At 35.3% G+C, this 20,793-nt stretch overlaps 1 protein-coding gene across 1 annotated transcript; it reads right to left on the minus strand.

Moving 5' to 3' along the window:
- Positions 1-338: 338 nt before the first annotated feature.
- On the minus strand, positions 339-11,340 carry LOC149028066 (two-component response regulator-like PRR95). Its single transcript, XM_089168297.1, has 8 exons — positions 10,926-11,340; positions 9,875-10,036; positions 9,646-9,776; positions 9,299-9,454; positions 7,946-8,096; positions 7,415-7,862; positions 2,717-3,581; positions 339-2,181 (listed from the first exon to the last, which is right to left on the minus strand). The coding sequence occupies exons 1-8, from the start codon at positions 11,218-11,220 to the stop codon at positions 2,071-2,073; spliced, it is 2,319 nt and encodes a 772-aa protein (XP_089024423.1). The 5' UTR covers positions 11,221-11,340; the 3' UTR covers positions 339-2,070.
- Positions 11,341-20,793: the final 9,453 nt, after the last annotated feature.

A 20,793-nucleotide genomic window follows, 5' to 3' on the forward strand; every position in this document is an offset into this window, starting at 1 on the left:
TATTATTATCAATAATTTATTTATTTTCAAATATTCGTGAACCTCACAAAATAAATGTCATTCCATTTCTTAGCATAATAAAATAATTCGTAGGTATGACCCCCAATGAGTCTTATAAGGACCCACACAATATGTATGACAAAACAACAATAGTTCTTCCCCAATTTAGACTTTCATTCCTCAAAATTTATCGATTTTGCCATATACCAAGGTTTGTATCTCCCGTCCAAAGATCTAGCCACGATCCATTTGCCCAACCGTACGATAATCTCGGTCTCTATTGAATCACTAAAATACATTTGTCAGCGACATCGATACAAGGCGACCCGCCCTAAAATCATTTGACCGATACAATACGATACCGATACTTTAAACCTTGACTGTACACTCATAAAACAAGATGCAGAATAGTTCTTTTACATATTAAGCTTCCCCAATCATGCACAAGCTCAATCTGGATTCGCGCATTCTTGTGTACGTTTTGGCAAGACATGGACCCCGTTGCCATGTGACAGCAGATATGCATGAAAAACATTTAAACGAACACACACAAGGATAGGTCATCTCCAAATACTAGTAGACAAACCCAACCAAACGATGGAGGTAGAAAAAGAGCGAGACCAGATGAAAGTTGAACAAACAACTCAAGAAAGAGCACCAGCACATCTCGCTCCAATCTGTCAAGCAAGACTCCAGACCATGCAAGTCAATAACAACCCATTGATGTTTATCACAAATTCTATAATTAATCCTCCTATGCGGATTGAAAATAGAAGATGGATTCACTTAACCCACTGGACAAAGATTATTGTAACAATATCACAATATTTCTCCCCCTCACCTCCAAAAATGAACGGAAAAAGAAAAAAATAATTCCCTTTTTACAATCAAACAATGGCACAAAGTATCATTAATCCTAATCTTGTACTACCATTCTTCCTTTCAGCTTCTTTTGGTTGCAAGAAAAATAAATGAAAGGGAAGCTAAATCAAATCAAAAGTCGGAAGGTCTGTAATCATCATCTCACATCATGGTATAACTAACTCTACAACATACTGAAGTCATTAAATTTTAGTTTGCAATCATTCTTCCTTTTGATTTGGAAAACAAAACAAATTTTACAAGAAGCATACTTCACTAAATGCAGAAAAATTTTGCTAGGTTACACAATCAGTGGTACAAGATTTTTCTTTTCATAAGTAATTTTACTTTACTTTCAACCAAATGGAGATTTCAAGAAATTTTGATGATTGTTCATATCCTTACTAAAAAGGATGAAGGAGAAGATAAACAAACAGAACAAAAGCAAGAGTGGGGTGGGGGGACGAGTACAAGTTTAAAGGAGGAAAGAGGAGAAGAACACGAGAGAGAGAGAGAGAGAGAGAGAGCATCAGTTTCTGAACCGAAGAATCATAAAGTTTCAACACTTAAATCTAAACATACCTTGTCAACGCTTAATCTTAGACATTGTTATAGTTGGTCCTGGTCTCCCGACCGCATGTTGGTAGACTACATTTTCTACTTGGAAGTGTAATCTGCTTGTTTCCAACTCAACGCCAACCACCCATAATTACAGAGTCCTGCTCAAGCAAATGCTTGTACAAATGGGAAAAGGCCAAGAGGAAAGAAGTGAAATTTTCCCACTCCAATCCAGTTTCATGTTCACAATTTCGTAAGTAGATTTCAAACGGAATAACACCAACTGTAAAGTTAGTCCTGCCCTGCAAACACTTGTCAGTAACAGATTATCCAAAAAAATTAAAACAAATTTTGAAACATATATTATGATGTATCATGTGAAACCATTGAATATAATACAGAAACCACTGAATTCAGGCCCCCACAATGCTAGCAGCTCTTATATCGTAAATGGTACTTTTTCCACGGTTTCAACAGCAACTTGCAGCTTTTGTGTTGTAATATGGCTACTGTTTCAGCAGCCTCAAATGTGGGAAAGAAACAAAATAGTAATCTGATGCAGAAAAATTTGAAGCCTCATCCCATACCTTTAAGCTTTCTGACCTGTAATTAAACCTCTGACAATATTCAAAATTGAATTAATGCCTCAACTCAATCTGACTCTAAAGTAATCATGGCTGATTCAGCCCCTGCTTGACGCACAAACTGCCCTTTCAAGCGTGGGCGTTGCTCCGCTAGCTTTTTCCTACTATGATACCGAACCTGACAAGCAAAACAATGGAAACTTTGTTGCTAAATGACTATTTCTTCTTAGAATCCAATTTTAGAATACAGGATAGCAGAATGGTATCATGCTAATATATGGCCAAGGAACAATGGAAGCGTTATCAGGAGAAATTAAAGCAGCATTCCCCAAAAAAACCAAAGTCAAAGCATTGAAGCTACAACCTCAAGAAGCCTCGTCCCAACTAAATGGGATTGGCTGCATGGATCCTTGCCTTTCGCTTAGCTCCATTTTAGGTCATATTAGATACAAGGCCTAAGCTATGCATATCCTTTTTCACCACTTCTCCTGAGATTATCTTAGGTCTACCCCTAGTTCTTCTAATTTCTCCAATTTGGATTAAATTGTTTCGCCTTATAGGGGCATCTAAAGGCCTCCTTTGAGCGTGGTTGTGCCACCTCAATCGACTTTCTCGTAGCTTGTCATTTATCAAGCTAAAACCATCGAAGTAAACTCCATAAAAATTATATGAATAAAATATAGTCAAAGGATGCAACTAGTAATATTTATCACCTTTTTCTCGAAACATCTATCCTTCCGTTTCAAGCGGAATCTGCTCAATGCAGCCTCTCGTTGGGAGCAGCTACGGTCCAAATTGTCCCCTTTACAGTTCCGAAAACCTTCTTCAGTACCGCTCTCAGTAATTGTTCCCATATTGACAGCTACAGTTACATCATCATTACTGCCATTGCACCGACTAGCATCGGCAATATCTTGGTTACAGTTGCCAACCTGATCGGCTATCTCATAAGAAGTGCGGAGCATAGGTGAGTTGTACGCAGTTTTGGTATTGGATTTCTGTTCCTCCATTACTTTCTTCCACATATGCAGTTGGTGGCCCTCAGAACCAACAGATGAATTGATATGATGTATATTAACAAGATCATTACAATCCTGAGCAGATGGATTAAAAACTGCAGCTTTCTCATTTTCAGAGGAACCACACAGGGGTCTAAAAGGTTTGGGACAGAAAATTGGATGTGGTATGGGACCATAGCCAACACAAAAGTTCTGGAAAGGCAGTGCTCCAACAGGAATGGAATGAGGTACAGCTTCAAGTTGAGCATGAGGAATAACCGGTTTCACAGTGGAAAAATGACCAACACAAGCAGCATTTTCTTTCAAAGAAACTGATGCTGAAGGGCCTGCATTTTCCTTGCTGCTACCAGATGACAACTGATAGTATGTTATGGCTTCAACTTCACTTCTATGAGGAGGGGTTAATTTCCCTAAAAGAGGAAAATGTATGCTCTTTGCTTTATCAATGGTAGGATTTATGTGGCAATTGGAACCATTTGAGTCACTGGTTCTTATGCATAAACTGGCTGAAGAAGAACCTGATCTTGAGCATGAAACATGAAGTTTTTCACCACCATACCTGCAAAAGAAAGTAGGAAAAACAGAGGGAGAGGAGAAGCAGAAGACTCAGAAGAAAAAAAATCCCTGAAATCATACTTAATACTTGAGTCTAATGCACAAATGTTTGTTTCTCATAAAGAGGGCTTGGGTGATGGTGGAAAGAGATCAGCTGATAGATCATTCTTCAATAAGAGAAATGGAATCCATAAATTTCATGAGCTTACAATGTGATGCAGCAAAGGCTGAGTGCATGAATGCCCAAATCATGTTGGATGTTGCACTGTTAATCTATGATTAAACATTTACCTTTCAACCTTGGATAGATCCATGTCAACTAATAGTCTCAAATCCAGATTTTGTCACACAAAGTACTATTAGAAGTTTCAGCCTCCTTGAAACAAACACTACTAAATACATGGATTCTCAATCTTCAATATGTCAGTGGCTTCCCACTATGTGGAGTTGACTACATGAATCCTTGCCTTCTAATTACCTATATTTGAGGTCATACTAGATACAAGGGCTAAGCTATGCATATCATTTCTCATTACTTGTCTCCTAAGGTTGCTCCCCCCCCCCCCCCCCAAAAAAAAAAAAAACCGTTCTTACACTTGTCACTGAACCATCATAATATCTTTAGCTATGTCCACTTATTTACTTGCAACAATTCTTTTCTCTAGAACTTGCCAAATTAGCACTCTAGGGAAACTCTATCATAAGCTTTTTATAGGTCAATAAAAACCATATGAAGATCTTTCTTATACACTATACCTTTCCATAAGTCTTCTAATAAGATATATAGCTTCCGTTGTTGATCTTCCCAACATGAAACCAAATTGGTTCTCCATAATACTGATTTCTTGTCCTAAATGGCATAATAGTATGACTCATCAGTTTTATGTCTCTACAGTTACAACTTTGAATATCTCCTTTATTTTTGTAAATTGGAATCCTAATGCCTCCCCTCCATTCATCAGGCAATTTTCTTGTGCTCAGCAAAGCTAGCCTATAGGTTCCTAAGCTCTTCCATATTTCTATTGGGATTTCATTAAGACTATACCTTGCATACTTTCATCCTCCTTAGAACTTCTTTTGCTTAAGAAACAGCAAGTCTCCTTATAAATGCTTGAACGTTGGTACCATTGCGAATGGTGCAACCATCCGAGTCACCAATACCTTAAATATATTTGTTTCCTAGGCTAGAGAAATAAGCTTTCCATCTCTTCTTGATGTCCTCATCACGCAATAGTACTTCACCATTTTCACCTTTAATACATCTAGCATGGTCTAGATCTTTTCTTTTCCTGTCCTTTATTTTAGTTGTCTTATAAATAACTTTTTCCCATTCCTCTATGCCAAGCTTATTGTATAAATCTTCATACTTCTCCATTGTTTTTCCCCTAACTTTCTTAATTTCATTTCTAGCCAACTTATACTATTGTAGGTTCTCTGCAAGTCTGCATCCTTAGTCCTTTGCCATCTCTTAAAGCTAGCTTTCTTATTCTTAATTGTTGTTTGAACCTCACCAACAAGTCTCTCCATAGGAATTCACCTAAGACATCTTTATCCATCTTCCTAATACACATAGCCATCTAATTCCACATCTCATTAGTGTCCCCCTAAAATTCCTATTTTACTTGTTTGACTACATCGTTAGTGAAAGATTTTAAATAATCTCCTTTTAAGTTCCACCACCTTATTCTAAAATAGTCAACCTCACATCTTTTATAAGCTTGAGGACTGAGGCACACATCCAAGTACACTAGTCTATGTTATGCGATCAAGCTTTTCCCTACTATCACCTTTCAATCCTTGCACAACAATCTATCCAGCCTTCTAGTTAAGAAGAAATCTATTTGGCTTCTATGATGTCCACTTCTAGAGGTAATTAAAAACTTCTCTATCTTTTTGAAGTAAGTATTAACAATAGATAAATTAAAAGCAATAGCAAAATCTAAAACTGAGATCCCTTCCTTATTCCTCTCTCCAAAACCAGATTCTCCACATTCACTTTCAAAGCCTCTTTGATCTTTCCCAACATGTCCATTCAGATCACCCCCTATGATAATTTTTTCTTCTCAACGAATTCTGCTCACTAATCCATCCATATTTTCCCAAAATTGTAACTTTAGGCTTTCATCTAGTACTACTTGGGGTGCATATGCACTAATTATATTTACAATCTCTTTCACCAGGACAAACTTGATAGCAATAATCCTAATTACTTAATCTATTAATATCCACCACATCGTTCTTCAAATCCTTATCCACTATTAAGCCCACTCCACTTTTATTACTTTTTATTCCCAGTGTACAAAAGTTTAAAGTCATGCAACTCCTTAGCTTTTTTACCCTTCCATCTAGTCTCTTGAATGCAAGCTATATTCATAACATCCATCGATCCTAAGCTCTTGCCTATTAAAAGATCATATGTTCCAAGATGTTAATCCAATCTTACATTTTTGGAATAGCTTCATTACTCGCACTCCTACTTGGCACAGATTGCCTACTTATCACCGCATTTGAGCACCGACACAGCTCATCGCTTATGGGGGTGCCCTAGCTAACCCTTGTCCACTTATCATCACACCCAAGCCATCGTGTAGCATGCAGAACGCCCTAGTATAGCGTTTGTTATGTAAGGTTGTTGAATCCATGTAAAAAGGGTTTGGCTGGATTTTTTTCTAGTGCCATCTGCCGAACTTAACAAACCAACCCTCCTACTTTATCTAGGCCTTGGACCAGCAAAAAACACTAGTAGAGGTGGCTTAATGAACATAATAGTTAAAAAATTAAAAAAAAAATACTACTTGTGCCTTTGATGTATTCCATAACTAGAATCTCTTGTGAATGACATGGAGTATCTGACACAATAAAGTTGGTCTTAAGGTTCAGACAGAGTATTGGTGGACAATGCCCTGTACGATATATCTTGAGATACGGCGGACGTGGTGGTCAAGTCTTAAATTATACTGGTGTGTTTGATCAGCAGATCTTATCGCTGAAATCTGGGATTATTCCTAGTAATACAGATGCTTGGTTGGATTATGTGAACATGCCATCGTTGGGTAGCATTGAATGATCATCACGAGCATAAGATACAAATATGTTCTATGTACATCCGCAATCCATTATCAGTCATGCCAAGTAGTAATCCAGATGATCTTTGCAATGAGTCATTGGAGTGTATATTGTATCAGACAAGGATCCAGACACTGGTATACTTCTGGCTTTTGGTGATATATCTTTGACAGGTTTAGTTGATGGAGATCATTTTGTAGTTTTTAATGCTGATTTACTCATCAAGGCTGACATGACTAATGGGTTTTGGGTGTTACGGTAGTATTTATACCATTAGTCAGGAACCCAGTTCCAGTGTAAGACTTGTGGTTTGACAGTGTCAGTTCTACAAGAAGTTTATATATTGTACCAGTCAATGATCTACATATTGGTTTCTTAATTTCATGTTTTGATGATGTATTTTCATAGTTCCAGCTAATGCAGAGCGCTTTGTAGTTTTTAATCAACAAACACAATGATCATGACACAATTAGCAGACCAAGTTTACACCCAAAGACTTGAAGAGTTTTCATATACATATAGGTTGAGGTGAAATCATTTGAGACTATCCATTCAAAATAAAAAATTCTGCAAGTTCCTTTCCAAGTATTTCTAGAATAAGAAATACCATCACTTTAACTTGACACAGAAAATGTAACTCATCCACAAGAACAAGCAAAACTTGTCAGCCACCCTCTTTTCCCCTTTATATGATGTCCTAAAATCACATCATTCAGTCAGATCAACAAAACAGAATGGTTCAGAAGGCAGATTCAACAATAGGACCCTCACCTTGAAAATGCTGATGCATGAGAATGATTCAGCAAATGCTTCTCCTGGAAAACTTCATGACCCTTGAATTTATGTTGTGGTCCCCTCAAAGAAAGCTCCCACAATTGTGTGGGAACAGAATTTGTGTTTCTCTTTACATCTGGGATCTCGCTGTTTTTACATGACTTATCTTCTGCCTGATCTTTGTCCTCTGAGATGGGAAATTTGCTTTGTTCAGTACTTGCTGCGCCAATGAAATCAAATACTTCTTTTGACTGTTTGATATTTCTCTCAATTTGATTGAGATGCTCGAAATCACAAATGGCACCCTCCTTACTTCTGGCAGAAACCAGGTCTTCCTCTCTACATGGAGAACCATTATAAAAACCATTGGCCTCAAATACACTTCTGGTTGAAGCTCCTGCTTGAATGGGCAATGACATTTTGATTTCTATCCCCATTGTCTCATCTGCAAAATTAAGCTTTATCATATATACAAGTAAACAGTTGTTGGCTTTATACAATCTGCAATCAAGCAAAGAAAAGAACAACCTTTTGTTTTTCCATTTTCATGAGATTCATCACATTCATGCTTCTTTGATGTTGAGTAAGTTTCCAGTGTGAAATTCCTATATTCATGCTCAGAACCCTCCCTTAGTTTCAGCAAACCTCCAATTCCGTCCTCTGGTCTAATACAAGAGCTCTGCATATAATAATCAAACCCACATCAAAATTTCTCATTCAAAATTATCAAATTACAAAGTTGCTTTAGATTGTAAAATGATAGTCATAGATCCCTAGTATGTTGGATGTAAACTCGCAAGAATAGAAGGGGGTACAGGGGATCAATTCCTGCTGCCAAAGGGAATCAAGCCCAGCTGGACATGTAGGGGACAGAATCAACTAAAAGAAGCAGCAAGGGACAAGCAGCAGGATCCATTGGGGAGAAGCGACACAGACCTGAGATTTTATAGAAGAATGTGGTCCACATGGAAAGGAGTTAGTTAGGAATGTTGCTGTCATATTGGGGGAGGAGGGAGAGATAGCAGGATAGGCAAAAAAAAAATAAATATATTTGAATAAATAAAGGGCAAGCTGTGCTTGCAGGAGAGAGAAAGACTCTTGGGTAGGTATGAGCAAAGGAACGTATTCGGTTCTGAGAATGAGTTTTGAAATACAGCTTTGCTGAATAAATGAGATAGTTGTTTGCAGTTTGCTGAATTGATGAAATAGCCATTTGCAGATTCTATTAAGATCTACGTGTGCTGTGGGTATTGCTTGGTGTGCATATGTGCGTGTGTGTGATCTGTGAATGAAGCGTGAATGCAGGAATGAGGTGCTGTGGGAGGAGTGTAGTAACAGGGGTGTTAACAAATAGTACTTCAGTTTATGAACTATGGAGAAATTTTGCCTCTTTTGTTCCCACCCCGCCCCCAAAAAAAAAAAAAAAAAAAAAAAAAAGAAGAAGAAGTCACCTTAATAGGCAGAGATAAATCCTACATTACTATGGCCATTTTGATTATTGGACTCGAAATTTCCATGGGTACTGGACCAGTTGAATGGCAAAGAGGAGTCATATATCAGTTGTCAATTTGCAGTTCAAATCCAATGATCCACACTTAATATTGAACTACCAAATATTTAGGTGCAATTCATCATTTCTATAGACTGTATGTCACAGATTGGTGAGATAAGAGCATAAAATTACTGTGAGGGCTGAATTATTATAATAGATAAATCACACAGCACTTTCGGACTTACGCATTCAAACATGACTAATTTTCAATACGTCCAATACAGTTCTTCACACATGCTAACATTTAAAAGAAGTAAGAGAAAGTATGCCACATGTTCCAGAATAAAGATTTAAAAATATACCTATATGCTAGGAATTAGGAAACTTACCTCCATATCACTATCTTTATCAGGACTAGATGCGGTCTTAGATCCATTATCAGCAATTGACTTTCCATGATTAATAGCAGCAACATTGTCAGACATGGTCTCAAGTCTAGCCAGGTTCAGATTCCTATTCCCAGATCCAATCCCGCAGCCACTAGACTGCAGAAAAAAGATGTTTTTAATTAGGAAGAGAGCAACACTATGAACCATATGCATGATTGGGCAAAGCTTCTAGGAACAGAGATGACTGAATAGCTAAAAGAGATGCTAATTTGTGTTTGTGTGTCTGTGAGATGCATGGAGGATACAGGGCCCCACCCACTGCAAAGGGGGAGGGTGTCAGAACATACACAATACTTTCTCCAAACATGCTGCCATAAGTTTCTTAGTTCATTTTTTCGAACCGGCTTCACTAGAAAGTCTGCAGCACCCTTCAGCATGCATTTAAAGACTATGCCAACGGAATCGTTTGAAGACATCACTGTTGAGACATGAATGTTAAGACTCAAAATAGTTACAAAACCAAGAAGGCAGCCAAGGAAAGGGTCAGAAATTTCTACTTTGAATTGTTTTACTTACTGATTACAGGAATATTTTTGCATATTTCGTCACTCATTATCTTAGAAAGGAGGCCAATCCCAGAGAGAGAAGGCGTCTCCACTTCAGTTAAGACAAGGTCAAAATTGTAGTGTTTCTCCTTCAGCACATCCCAAGCTTTGAGCCCATCCGCAACCGCAGCAACTGTTTAAGCCACAAATCGGACACCCAATCAAAGGCAAATAATGGCATGAGAATATTACCAACTTAGCTGGTCCAAGACACAATAAGTAATTAAGACATGCATGGATGGGATCCTGGCATCTCAATAACAGTAAGGTTCTGAGGATAGACCCAAAAATATATTAAAAAATAGAAAATACCTGAATTTTTTTAACTTAGTAATGGTAATTGCCCCAAAAAAAGGGATAATTCATCCAAATTAAATCACACCATTATTAAAGTATGGGGAAAGTTCAACATATATCGTATGTTGTTTGAAATATTAAATGCGTTCCCAATTTGGGATTCTATACTCCAGTTCTCCTAAATTAAGTTTCCAACAAGATTCAGAAACCTTCAGATGAAATATAAGGCGTACCCTGCGTACCCTACTCTGACTCCCCACATCTGCGGGTTCTGGTGACTCGTGAGGATCATTAACATAAAATTAGAAGAAAAAAAATTGAAGATTACGCCCTGAAGTTTTGAATTTCACTGTAATTGAGAACCGTGTGGAGACAGAAATTGGCTAAACAAGTCAATTTTCCAGTAAAACAAAACTCATAAGTCTACGAGATGGCAGGAGTTTCTGACGAATTGATACACCAAGTGGTAGCCGTTCTTGAGCTCGTAAAGCTCTAGAGCATAGCGTGAAGTTTGATACCTTGTAGAGCCTACTGTCTGAAACAAGCGCAAATCAGGGGAAAGAAGAGAGGGAATCAGAAACAAGTTCACCTCGATTATTCACCATCAGAATTCGTAATAGTGCCCCTTAAACGGATGCAAATTTTGCTTCGGGATCGTATCTTTATAACAAATATAGAACATAACTTTTCAGTGAACTAAGGGGTCCATCGAAAACAGAGCATACCTTGGTAGCTACATTTCCTGAGCAAAGTAGCGACAATATGTCTGGTAGAGTCATCGTTTTCGACGAGCAAAACCCTAAGGAACTTCCGAGGCAAAAACCTTTCCCACCGTATCACCTTCTCCTCCTTTCTTACACTCACTCTCAAGCTCGACTCGCCGCGTTTCGACAACAATGACACATCTTCATCTTTCACCACCTCTACTGCAAACACACTCGAAGCTCGATCTCTCAGCCCTCGACCTTCTTCTTCAGCACCGACGGCAGCCGCCTCCTGTCTTCTCTGGCAATCTTCCATCGCTGCAAGCCCGGTAGCCGAAGAAACGATTAATCTTGAAAAGAAGAACAAAATGAAAAGCCAAAAAAATCTGAAAGAAACCAGGAACAGAACGAGTGGGAGAGAGAAAAAGAAAAAAGAAAAATCTTTGGCTAGTGACCCTATAGTGCCACGTGTGACATTTCTGTGGCCACCGACCACTCGCTAAAATATCTTTCGATGGAGAGGTATCTGCCACGTCAGTAAAGGTGAGCTCATATTAGATAAATGAGGAAAAGGAACACGTATCGTGTGGTTATGGATGCACGGATCTTTTCTCTTTCACTCGCTCCCACATAGAGCTTGCAAGTCGCAAGATTTTTATTTTTTTCCAAAAAAAAAAAGTCGCAAGATATTTTTGTTTCCACAAATGGAGCCCTCTTATTGACTACAATTCTGCCGGCAATTGACATTTGGCCGCTTCTATAGTAATTTTATAATTTCTTCAAAATAATATAGGAGCCACGTGTTTAATTCACGTACATCCGATCCTTAATTCAAAGATACTCGTGGGATCGCGGGATGGATTTTATTTTATTTTTTAATATAAAAAAACTTTAATTTCTTCAAAATTAATATAAAAAAATTGTTGATAACACCGAGCCATGGAAGGTTAACACTTAACACGCAGGTACATCAATATACGTAAGATTTACTTATTTCTTAGAAAACTACGAGAAATTTTTATAATTAAATATTTGGAAATAATTTTATTTGTTTCTATTCTAGATAATATTCCCAACAAATGGTACTCAATGTTTTTTCTTATTCTTATGGAAGATTCTTTAATATTAATATTAGGATGCTTATATGCCCAGATTTTTAAAAAAATTAAGGGTTGAGCAAGGGATTATATGAAAACGAAAAGTTTGAGGGATTATATGAAGACAAAAAGTTTCTTGTTATGTTATGATCATAATATAAGATTGAATTCTTTTTTATCAAGTATGTTATTATCTATTATGAGGATTTTTCATTATTTTAAATTGTTTGATGTTAATTATCAATTCTATTTTTATTTAAAATTATAGAAAAACCTCCAAAATCTATAATAGACTTTTTGTCTGCTGTGGATTATGGGTGAGAATCCATTCTCACAATTTATGCGCAGGTTTATTTGAAATTTTAAAACTAAGACAAGGGTAAAACAGTCAATACATTTTATTTTTTTTATAACAATCATACGTTTTCCATCTTTTCTCACATATGGCTACTCTTGCTGCTGGGGTAGTCGTCGTTCATCATGAGTCTCTGTGGATTTAAAGAAGTAAATCTCTCTATTGCTAGTTATAATCGACGCGTTGATGGTAAATCCTAACTGTACTCTTTCCCAATATCGAAATTGCTTTTTGATTTATAGTCAATTGCTGAATCTTTCATTTTCCCTCTCATCTGGAGCCGATTGGTAGAAAATATGGAAAAACAATAGTTTTTTTAGGTTGTAGGTTGAGTTGCAGATGGGTGGCAAAAGAAAAGAAGATCTAGCGATGGCAATGGTTCTGGTGTTGCGATGGTAGTAGATCGATTGAGTTGCTGCTACGGTTCGATGGATCCTTGCTTCTGGGTTTCAACGACTTGGGAATGTTCTTTGAGTCGAATCTGAATAGAGTGAAGATGACAAAAAAATGAAACCAACACTAGTGACAAAACGTATTCATAAATTGTGGTCTTTTGTCTCTACTTGTGATTTTCTTCCAAAAAAAACTCCGGTTTTAAAAAAAAAAAAGAGAAAAAAAAAAAGGAAAAAAAAAAAAAAAAAAAAAAAGAAAAAAAAAAAAAAAAAAAAAAAAGCACGCTCAAAAAAATACAATTAAAAATCACAAAAACCAAAACCAAACCCCCCCCCCGTATTTTTTGATATTTTTTTTAAAAAAAAAAAAATAAAAAAATTAAAAAAAAAAAAATTTTTTTATATTTTTTTAATAATTTAAAAAAATTTTTATTTTAAAAAAATATTTAAAAAAAAAAAAAAAAAAAAAAAAAAAAAATTTTAAAAAAAAAAAATTTATTATGGATGTCCATTACCCCAAAGAGATTGTACTTCCAATTGAAGATCTCAATTACCTCAGGGATGCAATATTGGTGAAGATCACAACCATCTCATTACACAATATTGGCAGTCAATATTTCCATTCTATGTACCTTCTATCTTGGGCGGCAATCTATCTTTCCATATCAAGAATATCTTTATTGTGTGCAAGAATCATATATTGTATTTCCATATCAGAGTAGATGTTCCTTCTACTATAAATATGTAATACACTCAATTGAATGAATCACTTCTGATTGAACTCATCTTGTCTTTCTTCTTTGTATCTAATATATTTTCTCTTTATTTTATAACACGTTATCAGCACGATTCCGCTCGAAGAACGAATCCGCTCGAAGTATTGCGTTTTGAGAAGAAAGACAGTAGACAATGTATCATTATGTTTTCTATTCCAAAGTGAAAATAATGATCGATCTCCTCGCACGTTTTTGTAAACAATGGAGTTTACCTTGTCCATCTTGAAATGTAAGTGCATCATGATAAAAGGTATGTGTTTTATTGAATATAAGAATCAATCAAATAATAAGATATTATGTTGCTTTAATGATTGTGGTTTTATTTATTGTATATAGTGGCTGCTAGCTTTGCACCACAAAGATTGTTAAATGCATCTGAAGTTCCAAGATTTGAAATTGTAAATGAATATAGTTCTACAGATGCACATGAAGTTGAAAGATTTGAAACTGTAAATGAATACAGTTCTGCAGATGCACATGAAGTTGCAAGATTTGAAACTGTAAATAAATACAATTCTGGAGATGCACATGAAGTTGCAAGATTTGAAACTGTAAATAAATACAGTTCTGCAGATGCACATGAAGTTGCAAGATTTGAAACTGTAAATAAATACAGTTTCTGAGATGCACATGAAGTTGCAAGATTTGAAAGCGTAAATAAAACGAGAGATGCACGAAGTTGAAGATTAAACGTAAATAAAACGAGATGCACATGAAGTTGCAAGATTTGAAACTGTAAATAAATCTGATTCAGTAGTTTTTGAAATTAATTCTCTTTTGAAATTATAAGGAGAAAATATTATTCATGAAAATATCCCAGCAAATTTTCAAGTTTCAGATTTGTTGATACAATAGTAATATTGTAAAAGGAGTTTTAAGAAATACTCTGAATGATATCATGCCTATTTGTGGCTGAGTAAAATAATGGACTATTAATGAAAAGTCATGAAGCTCGTCTTATTGGTTCTGTTCCATTCCCTGAAGTGAATGCAACAATTCATGATATGCCTGAAAGAAGGCAAAATTAAAATTATGGTCATGACTGTGGAAGAGGATGAGGCAAAAGACGGAATAATTACCGTCATTATTATGGAAGTAAATAAGAGAATAATAAGGATTCTCAATATAACAATTCAAGAAGTGAAGATAATATTTTTTACCGATTTGGTATGAAAGCTATTAGACATATATCTATCATACTCCACAATATTTAATTAAGCTTTGTCAAGCCTTAATTAAAGAAATAAAAATAATGTGGAGATAAATTAGATTTTCCAAAATCATGATACTTGAGCAATTTTTGCCTATAAAAGGAATGATTTTGATGGCCTCACATGTACTACATATCTAGATGCTGCAAACTTCTTTGAAGATAATAGTTGAAGATTTGATTATGTAATATTTTTTCTCTTCAAATCTCATCTCATATGTTAGTTTATCTTAAATTTAATCTTTTTCTTCTATAAATTTTTTTTTATTGACTTTCTATATATCTTTTAATATATTTTGTTTCATTTTGATGAAGAATGTGAATATTCTCTTATATGCTGTGACGCATATTATACTGAGAGAAAAATATACATATTTCTCTTATTTGATGATACGGAAGCCAATGTTCATATAAAATCGGTAGTACAACATTGATTGGAAGCTCCGGAAGAGCTAATCTATTATTATCTGGGAGATAAAATTGGTTATAAATAATTCATTATTTTGTAGTAAGTCTCAAAGAAACTTATTAAGTTTCAAAGCTATTTGCCAAAATTATTATCAGATTGAGACTACAAATAATGGTATAAGTAAATATCTATACAAAGTTATTAGATATTTCTCCCAATTTGTACTACACGAATATCGCATGGTTGAAACACATGCTTGGGTAAATCAAATGAATATTGATTCCAATAATTTTATTATTTGGCATGACCGGTTGGACCATACCGGATCAAGTATGATGCGAAAAATTATTGAAAATTCAATTGTCATCCATTGAAGAACCAGAAGATTCTTCAATTAAGTGAATTTTCTTGTATTGTTTGTTCTCAAGAAATATTTATTATTAATATTCACCAGCTAAAGTTGAGATTGAACATTCTACGTTTTTGAAACGTATAGAGGGTGAAATGTATGGGCCCATTCACCCATCATGTGGACCATTCGGATAATATATGATTTTAATAGATGCATCTATAAAGTGGTCACATGTATGTTCATTATGAACTCGCAATTTGGTGTTTGCGAGATTGTTTGCTCAAATAATGAGATTAAGAGCATAATTTATGAATTATAAGATAAAGACAGTTTGTCTTGATAATCTTGGTGAATTTACATCTCGGGCTTTATGATTATTGTATAACAACCGAGATCACGGTTGAATAGCCTGTTACTCATGTTTATATCCAAAATGGTTTGGTAAAATTATTTATTAATTGTCTCCAATTAATTGCTAAACCATTGTTTATGAGAACAAAGCATCATTTGTACGCATCGGGCCAAAAGGTTGTCATAAATTCTCCCTATTACAATTGGCTTATGGTCGAAGCCAAATATTTCTCATCTTAAAATTTTTGGATGTGCGGCTTATGTTCTAATTGCTCCACCCACAATAAGCACAAAGATGAGTTCCCAAATAAAGTTGGGAATATATGTTGGATATAAATCTCCTTATATAATGCAATATATTGCCAATGATAGGAGATTTATTTAATGAATTAGTTTTTCCAACATGAGGGGGAGAGAATAAACAATTGGAAAAAGAGATTGATTGTAATGCATTATCACTATCTCATTAGATCCTCGCAGACCGAGCAATCGTGAATTTGAAGTTCAAAGGATAATGCAATAAATATTGTGAATCAATTGCCAGATTTTTGCTGACTGCTAAGAGTTACTAAATCTCATATTCCATTGTAAATGCTCCAATTAGAATTGATGTCCCAAAGGACAATCTATCGGTGCAAATGAAATTAAACCACGTTTTAAATGTGGAAGATCAATCGGTTCTAAGGATAAAATCCTAGAAAAAAGAAAGGAGCAAATGATCAAAATGATCATAAAATGGAGACAATTGATTATGAAAATCCCGAAGACATAACTTTCTATGAAACCCGGAAGAGGTTCAGGTACACTGAAAATAATGAAGAGATCTCGATTAGTTATGTCATTGCGGGAAAAAGATGGAACCGAAAAGATAAAGTTGTCGACAACATTTTTGCATATTATGTTATTGTTGAAATAATACATCAAGACGAGGATCTTGAATATAAATTTGTTGATGAATATAAATCAAGAAATGATTGGCCAAAATGTAGAGACGCAATTCAAGCGAATTGAATTCGCTGAAAATTAAAGTTTTAGACCTGTAGTCCAACATCGAAGGTATAAAGCAGTGGGGTACAATTGAGTTTTCCGCAAAAAATGAAATGAGAAAAATAATGAAATCGTGATATATAAAGTATGAATTATGGCACAAGAATTTTCGCAGATGCCTGGCATTGATTACATGGAAACATGTTCTCTTGTGGTGGATGCAATCACCTTCAGATATCTTATTAATCTGGCAGTATATGAAAATTTTGACATGCGTCTAATGGATATTATTACAGCCTATTTATATGGCTCACTCGAGTGTGAAATATATATGAAAATCCCGAAGGATTCAAAATGACTGAAGCATATAAAAATTCCTAGGAAGTTTGTTCAATAATGCTTCAAAGATTATCAAGGCATATATGGTAATCTCCGAGTGGATATTTACTAAATGAAAAGCATAAAAATGATCTAATTTATTATTGTGCCTTTATTAAAGGATATGGATCTAATTTTAGTAAGTATATATGATGATGATTTAAATATCATCGAAACTCCTGAAGAGTTTCCAAAAGTAGTAGATTATTTTAAGAAAGTTGAAATGAAAATCTTAAAAAGACAATGTTTTGTCTTGATTTATAAATTGAGCATTTGACGAATGAAATATTCGTTCATCAATCAACTTATATAGAGAATATTTTGAAGAGATTTTATCTAGATAAAATACATCCATTGAGTACCCCAATGGTTGTGAGATCGCTCAATATAAAGAAAGATTCATTTCGACCCCAAGAAAACAGTGAAGAATTTCTTGGTCCTGAAATACCATATCTTAGTGCTATTGGGGCATTAATATATCTTGCTGATAATACACAATCGGATGTAGCATTTTCTATAAGTGTATTAACAAGATTTATTTATTCTCCAATACGAAGACACTGAAATGTTATAAAACATATATTTCAGTATATTCGAGAAATTATTGACATGATATTATTTTATGAATGTGGATATCAACTTACTAGTTTTGCGGATGCGGGATATTTATCTGATCTACATAAAACTAGATCTCAAACATGCTATTTATTTTCAAGTGAATGTTAACTATTTTATATTTGGTTAAGATCAATGATACAACACAATCATGAAGCATGCAGTCTTCTACTAGAAGAAGGAATTTCAACAATATTATATGAAGATTATCGCATGCAAAGCTCAATTGAAGGGATGATACATCAAAGAAGATAGAACGAAGCATATTTCACCGAAATTCTTCTTCACTCTTGATCTTCAATGAAATGGTGAAATATATGTTCATTGAATTCGTTCAAGTGATAACTTGACAGGTTTATTTATTGAGGCGTTGCCTACTTCAAATGTTGAGAAGTTGGTATATGATAATGGAATGTACGTATTCAAAGATACTCAATGATGTTATCATCGGGGGAGTAAAATACGTCTGCACTCTTTTCCCTTAACCAAGGTTTTGTCCCACGGGTTTTCCTGGTAAGGTTTTTAATGAGGCGACTACCAATACGTATTATTTAGATATGTATACTCTTTTTCCTTCACTAAGATTTTTTCCCACAGGGTTTTTCTTAGTAAGGTTTTAACGAGGTACATTATCTATTGATGAACATCCAAGGGGAGTGTTATAAATAATATTTATTATGGATGTCCATTACCCCAAAGAGATTGTACTCCAATTGAAGATCTCAATTACCTCGGGATGCAATATTGGTGAAGATCACAACCATCTCATTACACAATATTGGCAGTCAATATTTCCATTCTATGTACCTTCTATCTTGGGCGGCAATCTATCTTTCCATATCAAGAATATCTTTATTGTGTGCAAGAATCATATATTGTATTTCCATATCAGAGTAGATGTTCCTTCTACTATAAATATGTAATACACTCAATTGAATGAATCACTTCTGATTGAACTCATCTTGTCTTTCTTCTTTGTATCTAATATATTTTCTCTTTATTTTATAACATTATTGTACTTATTTCTTTTAAAAGGGAAAAAAAAAAAAGGAGAGAGAATAAAAAAAGAGGGGGGGGAGAGAAGAAAAAAAAAAAAAATTTTGGGGGTATACATAACAGTCCGCTCCCCTTTTCTCCCATCCCCTTTCTCACTATATATAACAAGTTCCATTACCTAAAAAAAAAACAGTATTTTCATCATGGCATCTTAGGTCTTGGAGGATGATCAAAGGAAGGAGTGGTTTTAGACTGTGGATGCTATCCGCATGAGCACGGCCAGGTAATATAAACAACCCTTACGAGATGGATCCTACAACCCATGAGATGTAAAGTTTAGTTTCCATAAGCACCAATGTGGGTAATTAATCTGAGCTCTAGCATAGCTAGGTGAATTTTTTTATGCTTTCAAGTTTCAAGCCTATTGTCGTTATTCTAAAGTTTTCTCATGAAGAAAACCCTAACACTATCTTTTGCATTTCTATTTGCTCGTCATGACCTCCAACCTCCATTTAGATGACCAGCACGTCCCCTCTTCTTCACGATGTAGTGTTACCTCCGCCTTTGCAGCGTGAAAGTTCTCTGCCATCATTGGCATGATCCTCCACCCTAATTTAGCTTTGCCAATTTAGGTTTTTTTTATTCTTCTTCTTTCTTTTTCTTTCCCCTTCTATATGGTAATGCATTTTTAGTTCCTCACACAACCTTTATGGTTCAACTTTAGATATGACATGGATAGGTTTTTCCAACGGCTCTGTGCCTTCACCTTTGCCATCTCCTTGATCATCAACAACTTGAAGATCTTCTCCAACAATGCATTCTCCATTGTTGACCTAATTGGAAAGGTTCGTGCCTCTCGCTGACTACTATTTTGGAGATCTTCTCCAAGAATGCGTTCTCCATTTGTTTACTTTCAAATGCGTGAAAAAAACCCCCCCTTGAATTGACCCTTTTTAATAATATTATTTTATCTTTTTATGTGAGTGTTTTTTTTTTTTTTTTTTTTTTTGGGGGGGGTCCTTTTTTTTTATTTTTCCCTTTTGGCCCCCTCCCTCCCCCCCCCTCTTCCCCCCCCCCCCCCCCACTTTTCCCACACTAAAATGGTTTGTGGGGCCCCCCCTTATGCAACTAGTTTTAATCCAATACTAAGAAAACATAGAAACGGCTACAAGTGAGATGACAAGACATAAAAAATGCTACAAGTGTGTCCATTAAATTCAACAATCAAATTACTTAATTTAGGTTTTTTTATTTATTTTTATGCATTTTCCTATTGGGTTATGATTCTAATTAATTTTCTTGTATTTTTTAGGTAAAAATTCTAATTAGGTTTTAGTAGAATATAAACTTAAGACTTTCTTAATTCTATGAAGATGAAATGCTACAACCACTTGCTAAAAAGTGCACTCCACTATGTAAGAAGAAATAATTTCCCACATAAAATATGCGGTGGAGGGTGTTTCTCTCCACCCAAGGAGCAACGTGTCCACCTCTTATTCATCAACCTTTTGCAGTTGAAAATTTTGGTTTTCATTATAGGTGCAATGATACCATAGTTGAAGTGGGATCCACCTCGATGTGAAACAAAGACAACTTGATTGATTGTGACCTTATCTATATCTCTATTATTTTTGAAAATTTATAATTTTAAAATAGAAATATGAAATTGGATATTTGATTTTTTTTTTTTTTTTTTTTGGTGGGAGGGGGGGGTTTATTACGTCCCCCCCCCCCCCCCCCCCCCACCACCACAAAAACAAAAACCCCCCCCCCCCCCAATTGGATATTTGATAGCCCACTAGCAAGTAGCAACCATATGTGGCCAAATTTTTGTGGCTAAAATAGTTCTAGAGTGATTGAAAAAGGTATATGGTCCTCACCTAGAGCCAACTCATGTTAACACACAAATGTTAACCAGGCTGCATTGGCCAATTTTATAGATATTTAGCTCTCTATGTCAATAAATAGATT

The sequence above is a fragment of the Hakea prostrata genome, chromosome 1 (genome assembly GCF_041222555.1).
Source record: "Hakea prostrata isolate BN-2017 chromosome 1, UWA_Hpros_2, whole genome shotgun sequence".
Lineage (NCBI taxonomy): Eukaryota > Viridiplantae > Streptophyta > Magnoliopsida > Proteales > Proteaceae > Hakea > Hakea prostrata.